At 35.9% G+C, this 16,210-nt stretch overlaps 2 protein-coding genes across 3 annotated transcripts in view; both read right to left on the bottom strand.

The window, feature by feature from the left end:
• Positions 1-460: 460 nt before the first annotated feature.
• LOC110019945 (probable polygalacturonase) lies at positions 461-5,010 on the bottom strand. 2 transcript variants are annotated; one of them, XM_020717842.1, is made up of 7 exons: positions 4,924-5,010; positions 3,841-4,154; positions 2,370-2,490; positions 2,087-2,261; positions 1,901-1,971; positions 731-1,397; positions 461-626 (listed from the first exon to the last, which is right to left on the bottom strand). In XM_020717842.1, exons 1-7 carry the CDS (start codon positions 4,937-4,939, stop codon positions 623-625), a joined length of 1,368 nt encoding a protein of 455 aa, XP_020573501.1. In that variant the 5' UTR covers positions 4,940-5,010; the 3' UTR covers positions 461-622. The 2 variants fall into 2 exon arrangements, with proteins under 2 accessions (XP_020573501.1, XP_020573500.1); XM_020717841.1 differs by having other exon boundaries at positions 461-1,397.
• Positions 5,011-7,509: 2,499 nt separating this feature from the next.
• The window catches only part of LOC110019946 (F-box/LRR-repeat protein 3), a 15,486-nt gene continuing 6,785 nt past the window's right edge, over positions 7,510-16,210 (bottom strand). Inside the window, exons 3-7 of the mRNA XM_020717843.1 lie at positions 9,574-9,678; positions 9,090-9,489; positions 8,873-9,002; positions 8,507-8,801; positions 7,510-7,921 (exon numbers count right to left, since the gene is read on the bottom strand). Of these exons, the coding sequence (XP_020573502.1) occupies positions 7,640-7,921; positions 8,507-8,801; positions 8,873-9,002; positions 9,090-9,489; positions 9,574-9,678 (1,212 nt within the window). The 3' untranslated portion in view covers positions 7,510-7,639. The remainder of the gene's footprint in view (positions 7,922-8,506; positions 8,802-8,872; positions 9,003-9,089; positions 9,490-9,573; positions 9,679-16,210) is intronic.

Below are 16,210 nucleotides of genomic sequence, written 5' to 3'. Positions count from 1 at the left end.
TATATATATAATGAATATTTTAATTTACAGTAAAAAAAAACTAAAAAAATATCATTATTTAAGTTAATTTTTCCTATTATTTCCCCTTCTCATTCTACCAAAAAACACCTAATCCCTACCACAGATATACATCAACAGCAAAATCTTGCAGTGCCCTACAAAGGCTCCATCATTTAAGCAAATCACTGCAGCAACCATCCCCACCATGAGCTCCTTCAAATCTCCACCAACCATTTTATTTATTTTTTGTCATTTTGGGAAGCACTTCATGAGGTGGTTATGCCCATCAAGTTGTGCAAATCTATTATTGGAGTTGGCCATATTAATAATAGAGAAACAAACATTCAACCTCTCCTGTCAGCTAATCTGATTCATAAAAACAACAATTCTCATAAGATTTTGACATCAATTTTATGCTTCACTTTATATGCAACATTAAACAATATCATACTTGCATGAAACCAAATGGCTGCATTCAAAACACGACCAAAAACCAAAAAATTTCTTACAAATTTGAATGAAATAAATGGAGCTGTACAACGCATTTTTAACTTCCAGGCTCAGGTAGGCACCCGGGTAGGCAATAAGAAACTTACATACAGCTTATTTTAATGGAAAAGAATCACCTGCAAGATGCATGCAGAAGGCTTGAGGCATCAAACACTGTATAAAGAGAAAAACCAAGCAACAGATACAACTAGCTGCTTATGCCATGGCCAGAGGAACATACTTGTACTTGGCAGCAAAGGAATAACAAATAAGAGATGAATTGGAGTAATGTTCCTGGAGATCAGAACATGGCTCCGGGAAGACCTCTTGAGAGAAACCCGAGACGTTGGAGCAAATCCATGGAGTTGAAGCCTCAGACGAAGACGGCGGCGCGAGGGTCATGTTGATGTTTGAAAGGCAAATTGCAGTGAATGAATCTTGCTCTATACCGTTCAGAAAGCCTGCAACAGAGATATCGGTGCCAATGACTTTCTTGATTGTGATCCTATTGATCACTGGAAGTGCATCAGGATCATATCTGTCATCAGGGTGACCGCCAAAGTGCCCATCGAAGTTAATTGCAGTGTTGACAGACTGCATCTCTACTTCAGAGACCAAAATGTCTTCCACCAAGCCACCACGGCCTCTAGTGGTTTTAAAGTTGATGCCAATATATGAGTTGTAGATTTGAAGGTGGTCTGCATGAATGTTGGAGATTCCGCCAGACATTTCGCTGCCAAACGCCAGGGCAGATCCTAAAAGGGACTGGAGGAAGACATTGGTGATATGGATGTTGGAAGAAGGTTTGGAGTATGAAATCCCATACTCATCCCAACCACTCTTTATGGAGATTGCATCATAACCCACGGTGATGCTGCTGTCCTTAATGCACATATCTGAGCATGAATCTGTAATAAAAGCAACAGCGCAGCAGTTAGGCAGGCAAATTCCCATATTATTTATATGTCTAAAGCAGCATTTCTTTGTGAGAAATTAATTAGGCTTCACAGCTTAATAAAAAATGTTCATTGTAAGGACTGTATAGTTGTAGAATAAGAAGTGGCTGTCCGATGGAACCATCAAGATGAATGATTTGATTCAACTAATGACAGGTTAAATTCTATTATTTTCCTTTATATTTTTGTATTGTTTATGTCTTATACACTACTTGAAATCCCAAAACTGTGCATTAACAAAAAACTTGGTATAGTTAGGTCCAAATAATGAATAATAAAAACATTTACTTCCAAAATTCACAAGCCAAATAGACTCCCCTGAAGCAGCTGAATTGCTGGTTGCAGCAAAGTCTTTCAGCTTGTGACTTTTTCTCTGATTTTCGCCCAATGCAGTCACCAATAATAAATTGAAAATGAAAGAACAGTTATAATATTACAAGAGAGTTGATTCCAACCTGGAACAATACCATTTGTATACGGTGAATCTGATGGAGCATTGATAGCTACATTCTGAACCATCAAATTGCTAAATTTACAGAACAAAATAAAATACATGTGTTAGTACTGCTAGAACTTTCAGAAACAGTATAATCTCTCTTAGACAAATGGACAAAAAAGGACAATCAGTCCCAAAAACTCACCTACAGTAGACGGGATGAACTGTCCAGGCCGGGGGATTCAAGAAGGTCAAATTTGAGACAATTATATCTTTAGAATTCACAATCTCAATGAGATGAGGCCGACTATAACTCAAATTATGAGAGCGAAAAGAATCCCACCACACTAACCCCTGGCCATCAATGGTTCCATTATCCCCTGTTTAATAAGAAATATATATATATATACGGTATTGAAGGATTAATGACCAATAAGCTTTGCTAAATATAAATGCTAAAATGAGAGAAATCAAATTAGTGCTCATGCCTGTTATGACTATATCTGTCAAATTGTTTCCATTAATCAAACTCTGGTACCTTCTTCCAGGAAGGTCAATTCCGCTACCATATGAAGGTAAAGGGTCTGCTGTAGGCCATTGTTGTAGATCCTGCAATGAGATGAGGAACAAAGAGTAAAATCAAATTAATCAACCTGTCAAAAGTAAATTTAAAAAACGTTTTACAAATTTGAATTTATAGTGCTGGACTTGAATGGTGATGATTGAGTTGTTGTTATATACTTGAAACCAAAATCTAAACTTTAAGCTAATTTACATGACTTCTCAATGAAGAAATAAAAATTTCTCTTTTATTTATACTTTGTAAACTGCGTGTAATTTTGTTTTCCTGTGGAAGAAGGAATTGAGCCAAGGAACCTGGAAGGAACCATAATGACTTATACATGGAAAACCTAGAATATACCACACAATTCTTATATATTTACATATCTATCCCCAAAGCTTTGCTATTTAAATAAATACCACTGAAATCCTTAAAATCACATAAAAAATACCACTATTTCTAACTTTCTAAAGTGAAATACACTTTTCATGCAAAAGGTGTATGATACCAAATTGTTATAAATGTAAATATCAAGTTTTAGTTGTTAGATATGTAAACAAAAAAGAATTGTGTGGTATGTATGTAAATTTACCAAGAATTTATGCATTAACGTACATATATCAATTCCTATGTGGCAAATGCGAGAACTGAAATTAACAACTAGAAAAGATAGAACCAACTAAAAGCATTTAGAAATGTTCTACGACTCTGAAGACAATAAATTAGATGTTATTTCAACAGATTATCCCCACAAGGGGACACCATTCTCAAAGCAAGAGCCCTTGAAGGTTAAAAGAGTAAAAGTTGGATGCCTACTATATTAAAGGTAGGTTTTTTATTATATCCTTCACAATAAAATGGAAAATTAACAAATACAAGAGATATGTGCTTTTATTACAAAATAAAGCTGGTTTCACCAATTCAATAATTTCCAAATGATTAAAAATTAACTAATTAATTCATGACTAATCCCAAACAAAGTTGGCTAACTACTATATCAAAATATTGGGAAATGTGGGCCAATAACTTCATGATTTAAATCCATACATTAATAACAGATGAGATGGGTTATGGACCTGTCCAAAACTATAAATGCATTTACATACATACCACTCAATTCCTATAAATTTAATTATCTAACATCAAAATTTTAATTTTTATATTTATACCACCCAATTCTTCCCCATCACATAAAAGATACCAACATTTTAACTTCTAATACAACTTTTCATGCATAAATAAGGCGCAATGTATGTAAACATTAAAATCAGATGTTAGATATGTAAATACATAGGAATTAAGTGGTATGCATGTAAATCTTCCAAAACTATAGCTTCCACATTAAGCAAAAATAAAAGAAAATATGAAGAATCCAAGCCAGGGCTAATGAAAAGGACCTGAGTTCCAATGATGACAGCTTCTTTGTCAAGAAATAGAGTGAGATGGCTTATGAGATTGAAGCTCCCTGTAAGCCATTTCCCTTTGGGAACAAACAGCTGAGCTCCACCTTTGTCAGCAAAAGATCTCAAATAAAAGATTGCATTTTGAAAGGCGAGGGTGTTCACCGTCTTCCCGTCCCCGACGGCACCGAATTCAGTGAGTGTGACGCTGTGGGGCCTTGGAGCCAATGCTCTCTTGTATTCACAAATCCCATCATCATATTGGCTACCTTTAATAGCATCAACCACTAATAGAACCAATACAATGACACCTAATGGAACAAAAGACAGAAACATTAGAAAAGAGGGCTTGGGCAATCACACAAACAGCTGATGTGCACAACTAGGAGGTGAAGAAAAGGTCGTCATTGCAGATTTGTTTGAATTGGTAAGATTCTAAAAATGATTAAAAATGAGATCTTGAATTGGATTATTAGGATGAAAATTGCAAAATGGACGTGAAGATTGTCAGTTCAAAACTATAATTAAAAAAATAATAAAAAAAATCTAACGTTCCACCAATCCAAATTAGGATTCAGTTAGCGGACAGAGAGAGCAGATTGATGCCAAAACCTAATATGACGGAGCCAATGGGAGCTTGTTGGGTGCCAGAATGAAGAAGAACAAGGAGCCAGAAATCAATCATACGGGTAAACATGATCCGAGGCGCAGCATAGCCATCACTCATCACCGCTTTGAGCGGAATTACATAGAACCCTAAAATGGCACAGAAGTTGGAAATTTTAAATTTAAGTTTTTGCAAGATCCAAGACCTCTGGATCAAACAAGAAGCATATTGTTGCCAGAAACAGATTGAATCGTCCATCACTTCTAAACAAATGAAGAAAGACGACAGAGGAATCGAACTAAGAGAACTAACCAAGGTCAAAAATTTTGACATGCCATTATTGAATTAGAAAACTATGGTAGTAGTCAAGTGAGAAAGACAGCATCTTTTGCACCAAAAAATCAAACAAAAAAACAAAAAAACGAGAGAAAATGTAGAAGAACAGGGGAGAGAAAAACACGAAAACAACGTACTTACTAGCCCCTTCATGTGGACAGGGAAGCTGGAGGCGGAACTGGAGGAGCTGAGGAGAGCAGAGGAGGAGGATGAAGGAGAGAGAGAGAGAGAGAGAGAGAGAGGAGCTGTTTTCGTTAAACCATGAAGAATCAATTTTTTTATATATTGAAAGCCAACTCGAAGAGATGTCATGAATGGGGGAAGGTCTTCATTGCCTCTCCTCTGGCACCCGTGGGCCCCATCTTAGGTGTCTCAGACTTTCATTTTTATTTTTTCTCTCTCATAATATTATATATATATATATATTTATTTATTTATTTATTTATTGAAAAAAAAAATATTCTTTTTTCTAATATATTTACATTTTATAGCGCGCATAAGTTATATAAAAATTAATAATTATGAAATATAATATTTTTCTTGCATAATAAGAGAATATGTTCACGTGCTGTCTATCCCAGTCAGTTGTTTAACATCCACATTACAAAACCCCTGAGGTCGGGGTTTGAATCCACTCAGCACAGTTAGTCTTAGGGAGGTGATACTCGAATTGCTAGGCGTATTAAGGGTGATTGGTGGCTTGTATAATTGATTCTGACCATTCCTTAAAAAAAATAATAAAATAAAATAGAGATTATATAATAGTTCTTTAAAAAGAAAAAAATATATATGATATTATTTGAGAAATGTAGCAAGAAAATTAGGCTCTAAAGTCATTTTTACCACCATTCCTTCGCTGTCAAACAAAACAAATGCCAATTCCTCTGTCAAATACCATCAAATCCCCCAAAACCAAATATAATAATTTTGGCTTCCATCATCTCAATTATTCCCTCAAATATTTTTTAATAATAATAACAATAACAATTATAATATTAAAATATAATTATAGCAACCTGCTACAACTCAATCAAACAACTATCCCCATCACATCTCATCATCTATTCTAATAATTTTCGGCGAGAATCAGGTTATATCGAGTGTAGGGATGTTGAATCGATTTTAAATCAGCTCAATCCAGCTTGAAATTGTGGATTCAATGCAGCTTATGACCTGGGGGTCGTGATCTTTGATTTCGGGCAAACTTAGCTGCAAATTCAATTTGAGCTCAATCTAGCTTGAAATTAAAACAAGGTGACTCAAATTGAGTTATTTGCATCCGTTCAGGCTTGATTTCAGCGCTATCCGGCTCAAAATCAAAACAAGCATGATTCCAAAATATAACTTTTATGAATAAAAAATAAAAATAAATCTAACGATATGTGTGCTAAAAAATTATATATATATATATATATATATATATATATACTACTAAGATATATATATATATATATATACAAACTTGCAAAAATACCTTTGTTATATATATAAAAAAATAAGCACCAAACATGAGCACATGGATGCACATAACGCCAAATTGTTGATTTCTGAAGGATTTTTTTTTATTTTTTTGAGCCGAACATGAGCCTATTATGAGCTTAACATGCGCCATATTAATTTCATCAAATGCATTAATTATTATTTTTTTTCCGATTTCTAGATTTTATTAAATTTAATTGGTTTTTAATTTTCATAGTATTATTTTCTTGAACATGCAAACAGCTTAAAATAGAGGACTCAAAAAGTTTATGAAGCTTACCGCATTTTGTGACGTTTAGAAAAATTATGTTAGGTCTATTTTCTTAAAAAAGTGAGATGGAAAGCTGCATTTTGTAAATTGAATTGGCTGCCAGAAAGTTATTATCTGATTTTTTTAAAATAAAAAAATTATAATAGCCACCAAAATTTTTTAATCAACAATTTCTTTTGTAATAACTTCACAGTTGCTTCTTCAAACAGCTAAAAGTCTATAACTACCACAAACATGTTCTAAATTAAAAGAGCAAAACTAATTTAATATCAATTGTGTAGCCAATTTTTTATTATTAATGCATTTTAGGATGCAAATAAAAAAATTCTTGCTCAAGGGCTAAAATCTCTTTTTGGGAACATAAATAAATCAATATTAAGAAAATAAACTAAACCTTTCATTGAGAATTAAACACTTCTTTATAAATACTTTCATTTTTTTTCCTTGAATATTGGTAAAAAGAGTTTATTCATATGAGTAAAATTACTTGTTTATTAAAAAAAATTATTTATTTTGAACTCTAAACTCATAAGGACATTAAATGCCAGATTACAAGCTACAAGAAGGTAGAAGCTTGTTCCATCCTTCCTCAATCATTTTTCAACCCTTCTTCACACCTTACCATAAATTTGATTTAAATAATATTTGAATAATAATAATAATAATAATAATAATAAATGCTCAATCAAAATATGAACATTGAATGAACATTGTTTGAAAATAGTTCGACTAAATCTTAGCCCGACTTAAATAATATTTGAATAATTGGATTTAAAGATGGATTCAATATTGTTCGAGCATAGTTTAATATGGTTCAACTATGATTAGGATAGTATTCAAATGTAATTCAAACAATGTGAACCTTAAATATAGTTGAAGTAAGATTCAAAAAGAAATCAAGATTTGATTACATTTTGAATCATATTAGAAATTATGATGTTATATAAATAAATATAACGATTTAACTCTGAAATATGCAGCACATAAGAATTCAGTGGTATGTATGTAAATCCACCATCCTAATAACATTAACACATCAGATAAGGCATATATATTGAGACAAAAATTCAAAAGATGCAAAATAAGCATTATGAACTCGCATTTCATTCAATTGTGAGGGAGTTGAAGAGCATGGGCTTGTCCACCCAGCGAATCCTGCAACCCCTAGCCTGAAGCATCTGTAGAAGTTTGGGGGATAGAAGCTCCATCAGATCGCCAGCTAACTTCAGCTTCTTTAGTTTACATCGTGAAGCTCGCAAAGCAAACTCGAAGCCCTCCACGCTCGTTCGAGTGAGCTGCACCAGCTTCGCATCTTGCAAGCATTTTAACGTGCGAAGCAGCTTGCACAGCCCGACGCCAGAGACTGAGCAATTTGATATATTAATCTGTAAAATTGATTCAAATGCAATATAATTATGTGTCGGGTTGTCGTTTTCTGCTTGATAATTAGCTCAGGTAAGACAAATTTTTAGAAACTCATATACTTAATAAGCCTAACACAAATAAGCCCCCTTGTTGATTGCATTGTGTGTGCGAGTGTCTAGAGGCATTTACATACATACCATCCAAATCCTTCATATCACATAAAAAATACCATCATTTTAGTTTTTAGAAAGTGAAATACACTTTTTCATGCATAGGTAGTGTCGTATGTATGTAAAAATTGAATGAATTTATGTATATAGGCATGCTCACACACATATATTTATGGTTGTATGGATATACATCTACATATGTCAACGTATTCTATAATTTATATATGATTTTCAGATTAACTTCATGTCCTTTAATGGCAAGCTTTTAACTCTGTAAATTAACAAGTTGAACGCAAACAAAAATATTTAGGCTCATTTGTCTAATAAGCCGAAAGCCCTTGAGCTCACTCGAGCTTGCCTACAATAAGGAACTCCTTATAAGATGGAAAATTTTAATTTTTCTTAATCAAATAGCTACGGAATGAAGATGATTACCTGCCGAAGATTTAAGGAATATCGAGCAAGGGCAAACATGGCAGCATCATCTATTGAGGAGCAGCCCTTCAAGTCCAGTTCAACTAAGCTTTTGCAACCAAATGCTATGGAAGTAATCCCCATAGAACTAACATTAACAAGCCCCCTCAGCTCAAGATCTGATAGCCATTCAAGGCTGCTCAGATACTGAAGCCCCTGATTCGTAATTTGGATGCAATAGCAGAGGTTTAGCTTCTTCAACCTCTTACACCCATCAGCTAAAAAAGACAATCCATAATCATCGACTTCCACACATCTGAAAAAGAACAAATAATCAGACAAAAATCAGCATAAAATGACAGAAATCCATTAAATTTTGATATTTACCGGTAAAGATCTAATTCTTCTAAATTATTGCAGTTTGATCCAATATAAGCTAGGCCTTTGCTGGTGATATTTGCACAAAGACCTAATTTTAAAACCTTTAGCTCTGAACATTTGGTCAAGTGTTGCAATGCTGTAATAATAAACCTGATTTAATAAAAAAGAACATCCAAAACATAATTTAGCTGAAAGGCTTTCAAAAGCAACTTTGGGGATTCACCTATGTCATTTATGCTGCAGTCTGTGAGATCGATCTCTAGTAATTGAGAGCAACCAGTAGCAATTTGGCCAAATCCCTTCTCTGTCATGAGAGAACAAGCCTCCAATCTAAGGCAGGTAAGGTTAATACAGTACTTTGAGATTGCAGTGAGAACATTGTCGGTGAGGAGATGACAGCAAGTGAGATCAATGGACCTCAGGCAGGTGCAACTCGATACGAGCTCACCGATGCCTTTGTCAGTCACTCCAAGGCATTTGCTGAGCCCAATCTCTATCAAGTTATTGCAGTTGGATCCAATGTTCTGAAGGCCAGAATCTGAGATTTGTAGGCCATCAAGTTTTAGAATATTTAGGGTAGTTTTAATGAGGCTAAGCTGTGACAGAAAGGCTGGGGTAACTTCCTGTGGTTTTCATTGAGAAAATCAGAATAAAATCATTAAAAAAGTGACGCTAAAATAAAAAATTAAAAAAAAAAGATGACCCACAGTGTGACAGTCGCCCATATTAATAATCTGGAGATTTCTGTGTCCTTCAATTACAGAAGCTATGCCAAACCAAGTCACATTTTGGCAACGTGAAATATCAATACTCTGCAAATGAGACAATCTAAATTGAGTGTTTGGACCATCCCCAAAACTCATTATTTTATGTAAGAAGAAATGAGAAGTCCGGGCCTAAATGCTTAAATTATATTCTAGAGAAATTTACAAATGCGGCACACAATTATTATGTATTTACATATCTCACACATTAACTTTCAGATTTACATATATAGCACTTTGGTGCTTTAAACATATGCATGAAAAGATGTTTTTCTTGTCAACTCCTTCTGTGATATTTAATAGCAAAGCGATCCTTACAGAAATTTAACGAATTAGGGGCTTCATTTTTTTGAGGTTTTTGCTCTCATACTCCTTTCTTTTGTTCTCGAGAATCCTTTGTTACTCCAAAACTGCTCCGATGAGGAAGATCTCTAAGTAAGAGTTGGATATTCCTAAACAGCCGTTGAGAGAGATCGTACAGCGAATGCTGAAGAAAGGGAAGTGTTCCAGGGATTCCCATGATTTAAAAAAGAAGAATGTTTAAGCCGAATGTTCAAAACCTGTTGAAACGAAAGGACCGCTAAGCAATCCTGTTGAGAGTACTGCAACCCCAATCTTGGTTTTAGAGGCTGATCTGGATGAGGTAGCTCCTACATTTGTGCAACTAGTCAAGGATTCTGCACCTGAGCAGCTAGCAGCTATTGTTCTGAAAGTTATTGCTAGTTCACAAGCTTCTGACCCTCCAAACCATTGGAGGGGTTCCAACATACCCGCGCTCCGAGAGCTGAGTCCTGGTTACCTATGTGTTAGTTTCTTTCATCTCATCTTTTTTTTTTTTTTAATTTTTATGATTATACGCTTTTGATGTTCTAGTTGTTCTCTTGCAGAAAAATTTGTCGATCAACGACTCGAATCTGCGATTGTTCTCAATAATTCCGTTATGTAAGATGCTAAAGAAATAAAATATCGAGTTGTAGAGGCAATGGAGGAAATTCATAAGTATGCGGATGAACTCGCTTCAGAAGGTAGTGGCTACTCCTCTGTTTGCAGAGACAATGGAGGTAATTCATAAGGATGTGGGCGAACTCGCTTCAGAAGGTAATGGCTACTCCTCTGTTGATGTAACCCGCTTATATTTTTTGATTGTCGGCCTACATTTATAAGTAGATGAGCTGCCGTGGAACTTGATGTGGATAGAGATAAAATCATGGAGACGAAGGTTATCATCTTTAAAGAATTGTCCATGAAAGAGAAATCGGGGGCCACTGCCGAGAAGAGACAATTGGTGGAAGAAGCTGACTTTCTCTAATGTTTAGCTCCTGAATCACTAAGCCTGGAGGTGTAAACAAGTAAGTCGAGCTTGAGCCACCCTCGGCTTAAGCTTGAGCATGATTAATTTATCGAGTTTGAGCTCAAGCTCGAACTTAAGTCTACAAGTGCAAGCGGCTTACGAGCCCAGCTTGTCTAGCATAAAAGAGAGAAAATAATAATGATTTAGGGTAGTGTTTTAATAACATGACAAATAGAATGAGCAATTACGAGAGAAATACTAAGAAATCACTTAATATAAAATACAAAATATTATTTTTAAAAAAATTTTAATTTTCTAAAGATAAAGTCTTCAAATTTAATATATTTTGAGTATATTTAATATTAATATTTTTTTTAAAACGAGCTAACTCACAAACTAACGAGTCGAGTCAAGGCTAGCTTGAGCTTTGCTTGTTAGCTCTTTGGCCAAGCTCGAGCCGGCTCACAATAGTCTTGACTCGCTTACACCCCTACTCATAAGTCAATTGAGGGAAGAGTTGTTATCAACTCGCCATAAGCTAGAGAAGACTAATGAGAAGCTCGTCTGAGCTCTAGAGAGCCGTAAAAGTTCAAGAAGAGCTCATAGTCGTAAAAGAATAAATAGCGCATCTTGAAGATAGGTCGCTCGACAGGCTAGTACATGTCATGGATTTGAAAGATGACTTGCAGAAGGCCAAGGAACATGACCTTTCTTCAGAGGATAACTTGGATGGATTTTACAAAGATCCAAAGGAATCTTAGAGAACTAGAAGAAACAAATTCATCATTGTTGCTCCTTTATCAGTGAGTTAAATTGGCCCAATCCGGACAGTGTATTGCAAGAGCGTTGTTAGTTATGAAGAAGCCTGTGCGGTCTAGGAAAATTGATCTGGATGGTGTAAAGAATCAAGACTTGGGTTTATTTTATGAAAGAGTATGATCGCATCATCCTTTATAGTTTTTTGTGTTGTCTCGTTTGATGCAGAATATTTAAGGCATTTTGTTTCTTCAAAAGATTGTCCAGATAGTCTTTGGTACTAAGGCATAGCGTAATGACTTTGTGATGATGGCTAATTTATTGTGAAATAACTTTCTATTTTTAAAATATTATACAAACCCATCACCATATATTTTTAGGACATATTTTCGCTTTTAACCCTTACAAATGTATAAGAGGGTTTAGGTAGTACAAATTCTCTATTCCTTTTTCATTTTTTATTCCTTGTTTTAGTGTCCTTGTGTCATGCCTTACTTTTCCCAATTTCTTTGTAACTTTTGTTTTTGCAATCATAGCGAACATAAGAGATTCCAATCCGAAGATGGATTTGGTCCCAATGCTATGGAGATGAGTAGCATGAATTTTCTTGATTTGAAGGTGTCCACGAGATCGTCATTGACTGCGGAAGCTTTAGCCATGATACAAAGGAATTACATTTTTTACGTTTCCTATGTTATTTGGTTGCCTCATTGGGATGAAGCCCCAAATACCATACTTCAGTATGAGGTGTGTTGATATCAAGACCAGTCTCGGCTTGAGTCTTGTTTCCCTTTGTGGGAGGAGCCGATAGATGTTCTGAACTTCTTCATATTGGTTCCCGCAGAGATTCACCCAAACTCAATAGCCAATGTGATTTCAGTAATATTGTTTTGAGACATAGAAAGTTATATTGGTCGGTGAACATTTTTCGCAACTTGATGTGGCAAAAAACATTCAAGGATGGGACAGTATTGTTTTCTCCTCCGAAATAGTAATGATAAATTTGAAGAACAAGATTCCAGATTCTACTTTGCCCATTCCAAGAGTATGCGGGCAATTACCAAAACCCCTCAACCATTTGTAGGGTACAAGGCGCCAGCTATCACGGAGTTTATTCCTGAGAAGCATCAAATTTAAATCATTCTTAAAGGTGTGGCGCTCAATGCCGAATTTTTTACGGTGGAAATATACATGAAAACAGCTTTATCAGGTACACATGAATCATGCTTGCATAAATGATATTCCATAAATAACTTTTTGACAATAAATTTGAATATTATGCCCTTTACTTCAGGAAGGTCTCAACGAACTCTTGTTGTAGGACCGAGATATTGGGATCTCTTCCAAGTGAGCCTTCCAGGAGGCGATCCTAAGGGCCCTGATTCTTCAAGCCTGTAAGCAATAATAGTTGCAAGCGAAGAAGAGGAGTGAGTTACTTACACACTCCTCATTCACGTAGGTAGAGATGAGGAGGATAAGATTCCCCTAAAAAAACTCCTAAGAAGGGAGGTCTAAAAAAGGAAGTCGAGATAGTGTTTAAGGATTCAGTTTTTGTTCCTCGAGTTCCTAAGTTAGTTACTGCAGGTAAAGGAAAATTTGTATTGCAATAGCAGATGTTGGATGTAACCCGTCTTAAGAAGAGAAAGGCAGTAGCACTTGGCCCCTCAAGCAAACCTTCCAAGAGATAAATGTTGAAGGTCCTGATTCTTCAAGCCTAGTAGCAATAATAGCTACAAGCGAAGATGAGCGAGTTGCTGACACACTTGTCGTTGATGTAGGCAGAGATGAAGAGGACAAGATTCCCCTCACAAAGCTCCCAAGAAGAGCAGACTAAAAAAGGAAGTCGAGATAGTGTTAAGGATTCAGTTTTGATTCCTTGAGTTCCTAATTTAGTTCCTGCGAGTAAAGGAGAAGTTGTGTTGGAAAAGCAAGTGTTGGTTGTAACCCGTCTTAAGAAGAGAAAGGTAGAGGAGAAAGCAGATGTTGAGGCACGTCTTTCAAAATAATTGCACTTGGTCCCTCATGAGAAGAATTTGATATGGGAGGTCATGTCTCCATGATCAATGAGGTGCGGACTTGTGCGAAGGTAGATTGAAACTGGACCGGATGAGTTTGGTTTGATGGACAACTCTGAGAGACTCCCCCAGGTAGGGCCAGTGATCATATCATACCTCAACTGACCCCCCTGGTAGGGTTAAACGAATCGCCATAAATTATTATTTTTCAAAAAAAAAAAAATAACGTGCAAGCTATAAAACGATCTTCACTCGAAAGTCTTTTGACACTTCTTCAAGTTTTACTTCCTTGGGAAGCTACTCCTACAAAGTCCATCTATTGTCGGGGGGTCTCGGGTAGGGGTGTAAAAGAGTCGAACACGAGCGATCCCAGGGTCAGCTCGTGTTCGGCTCGTTTATATTTCGAGCTCAAAAAATGTGTTCGTGTTCGGCTCGTTTGCTTAACGAGTCGTTCAAGAACAAAGGGCCGTTTTGACAACCCTATTCACGTAGTCATCAGATGTTAAGGATTGAGGCAAAATTTAAAAATTATTGTTTATATTAAAACATCATTTGAATCTAATTTAATAATTTTTATTCTGTTTTCTTAATTAATACTTTTATTTGATTGTAAATCTTTGTAGCCCTACAGTCAATTAAAAGTTTTAAAAAAACTACTATATATATAATTTTTTTTTGGTATATATATATAATTGATGAGTAGCATTTCGAGCCAAAACAAGCCAAACACAAACGAACAAATCTTTTTTCGTGTTCAACTCGTTAACTTAGCAAGCGAGCCAAACACGAGTTGTTCGCGAACAACGAGCCGTTTTGACAGCCCAAGTCTAGGGACCGGATCGGGCAGGTTCCCACTTATCGAGGTATGTGATTAGATTGTATGAGCTTAGTCCAACTTACTTTTTGATAATATAGGGCCCAGTCCAAAAATGATTGAATTTGTTGAATGCTTGATTGTGAGTTGTGGCATCAATCTTTTTCAAGGCTAAGTCGCAAGCCTTAAAGTGTCCCTCGACTTGCGAGTTATAATATTTTGAGTTTCCTCTTTTGATTTCTACTTGTCGTAACTAGGATTGACCATAAAACTCCTCTAAGAGATTCATCGAGTTGTGCAGGCTCTCATTCTTGAGTTCTCTCCATTTGTTGAATTCTTGCTCCTGGAAGTTGAAGCGGTTAGTACTCTCTAAGTATGTATGTCATTCTCTACTGGAAGTACGGATTCAGTCCCATGTGACCGGATTAAAGGAGTATATTCAGTAGAAGTGGAGTGAGGGGTTCACAGCACCCATAGTTCGGAGGGCAAGAATTAAGCCCTGTGTCCTTTTGCTTTTATCATCTTTTTTAGCAAGCTGAGAATTAATTTTTTGGATGCATCCACTTGTCCAATCGGCTTCAGATGATGCACAGAAGTGTACTTGAGTTGTATTCCTTGTTAGCTGTAGAAATTCATGACTTTCTTATCGACAAACTAAGTGTCATTGTCCGGTGATGATTATAAGTAGTGGTTCATATCGATATATAATGTCAGTCCACATGAAATTGTGGACTGCTTTAGAGGTGATTTTTGCAGGTAGCTTAGCTTCAATCTATTTGCAAAAGTAGTTGATTATTACAAGAGGAAATGAACTGAGGAGATCCATCCCCCACACCATGAAAGGTCGTGGACTTGTAATTGATTGAAGCTTATGAGAAGGTTGTAATGATATGGGAGCAAACTTTTGGCACTGTTCACATCATTGCGTGAACTCCTCCGAGCATTTCCTCAAGGTTAGCCAATAGTATCGTTGCAGCAGGATTCAGTTGCAAGGATTTTCCTCCTGAATGGTTTTCACATTCTCCTGTTTGAATTTGCTGGAGGATAATATAGGGCCCAATCAAAGAATTATTAAATTTGTTAAATGCTTGATTGTGAGTTGCGGCATCAATCTTTTTTAAGACCAAGTTGCAAGCCTTAAAGTGTCTCTACTTGACTTGCGAGTAATAATATTTTGAGTTTCTTCTTTTGAATTTTTACTAGTTGTAACGTGGATTGACCCTGAAACTCCTCTTAGAGATTCATTGAGTTGTGTAGGCTCAATTGTTGAGCTCTCTCCAATTGTTCAGTTCTTGCTCCTGGAAGTTGAGGCAGTTAGTACTCCCTAAGTATGTATTTCATTCTCAACTGGAAGTACGGTTAGTGCTCCCTAAGCATATTGTTGTTTTTTAGGGATAGAATAACTTGAGATCATCCCCACTCCACGTCCTAAGGACTTCCTTGTCGAGGTAGGTGATTAGTTTGTATGTGTTTGGTCCAACTTACTTTTTGATAATATAGGACCCAGACCAAGAAGGATTGAATTTGTTGAATGCTTGATTGTGAGCATTGCGGCATAAATCTTTTTTAAGACCAAGTCGCAAGCCTTGAAGTGTCTCACCTTGACTTGCAAGTTATAATAATTGTGTTTCTTCTTTTAATTTCTACTTGTCGTAATGTGAATTGACCCCGAAACTCCTCTAACAGATTCACTAAGTCGTGTAG

The sequence above is a fragment of the Phalaenopsis equestris genome, unplaced genomic scaffold (assembly GCF_001263595.1).
Source record: "Phalaenopsis equestris unplaced genomic scaffold, ASM126359v1 Scaffold000088, whole genome shotgun sequence".
In the NCBI taxonomy this organism is placed as follows: domain Eukaryota; kingdom Viridiplantae; phylum Streptophyta; class Magnoliopsida; order Asparagales; family Orchidaceae; genus Phalaenopsis; species Phalaenopsis equestris.
The sequence above is the reverse complement of the archived record's forward strand: the minus strand, read 5'-3'. Positions and strand labels throughout refer to the sequence as shown.

What these genes read in the sequence shown, in the direction of transcription:
- LOC110019945 (XM_020717841.1), bottom strand. An exon ending in CTGTCATCATTGGAACTCAG is followed by an intron (nt 2,491 to 3,840) that starts GTCCTTTTCATT and finishes ATCTCATTGCAG; the next exon opens with GATCTACAACAATGGCCTAC. An exon ending in GTTCATCCCGTCTACTGTAG is followed by an intron (nt 1,972 to 2,086) that starts GTGAGTTTTTGG and finishes CTGTAAATTTAG; the next exon opens with CAATTTGATGGTTCAGAATG.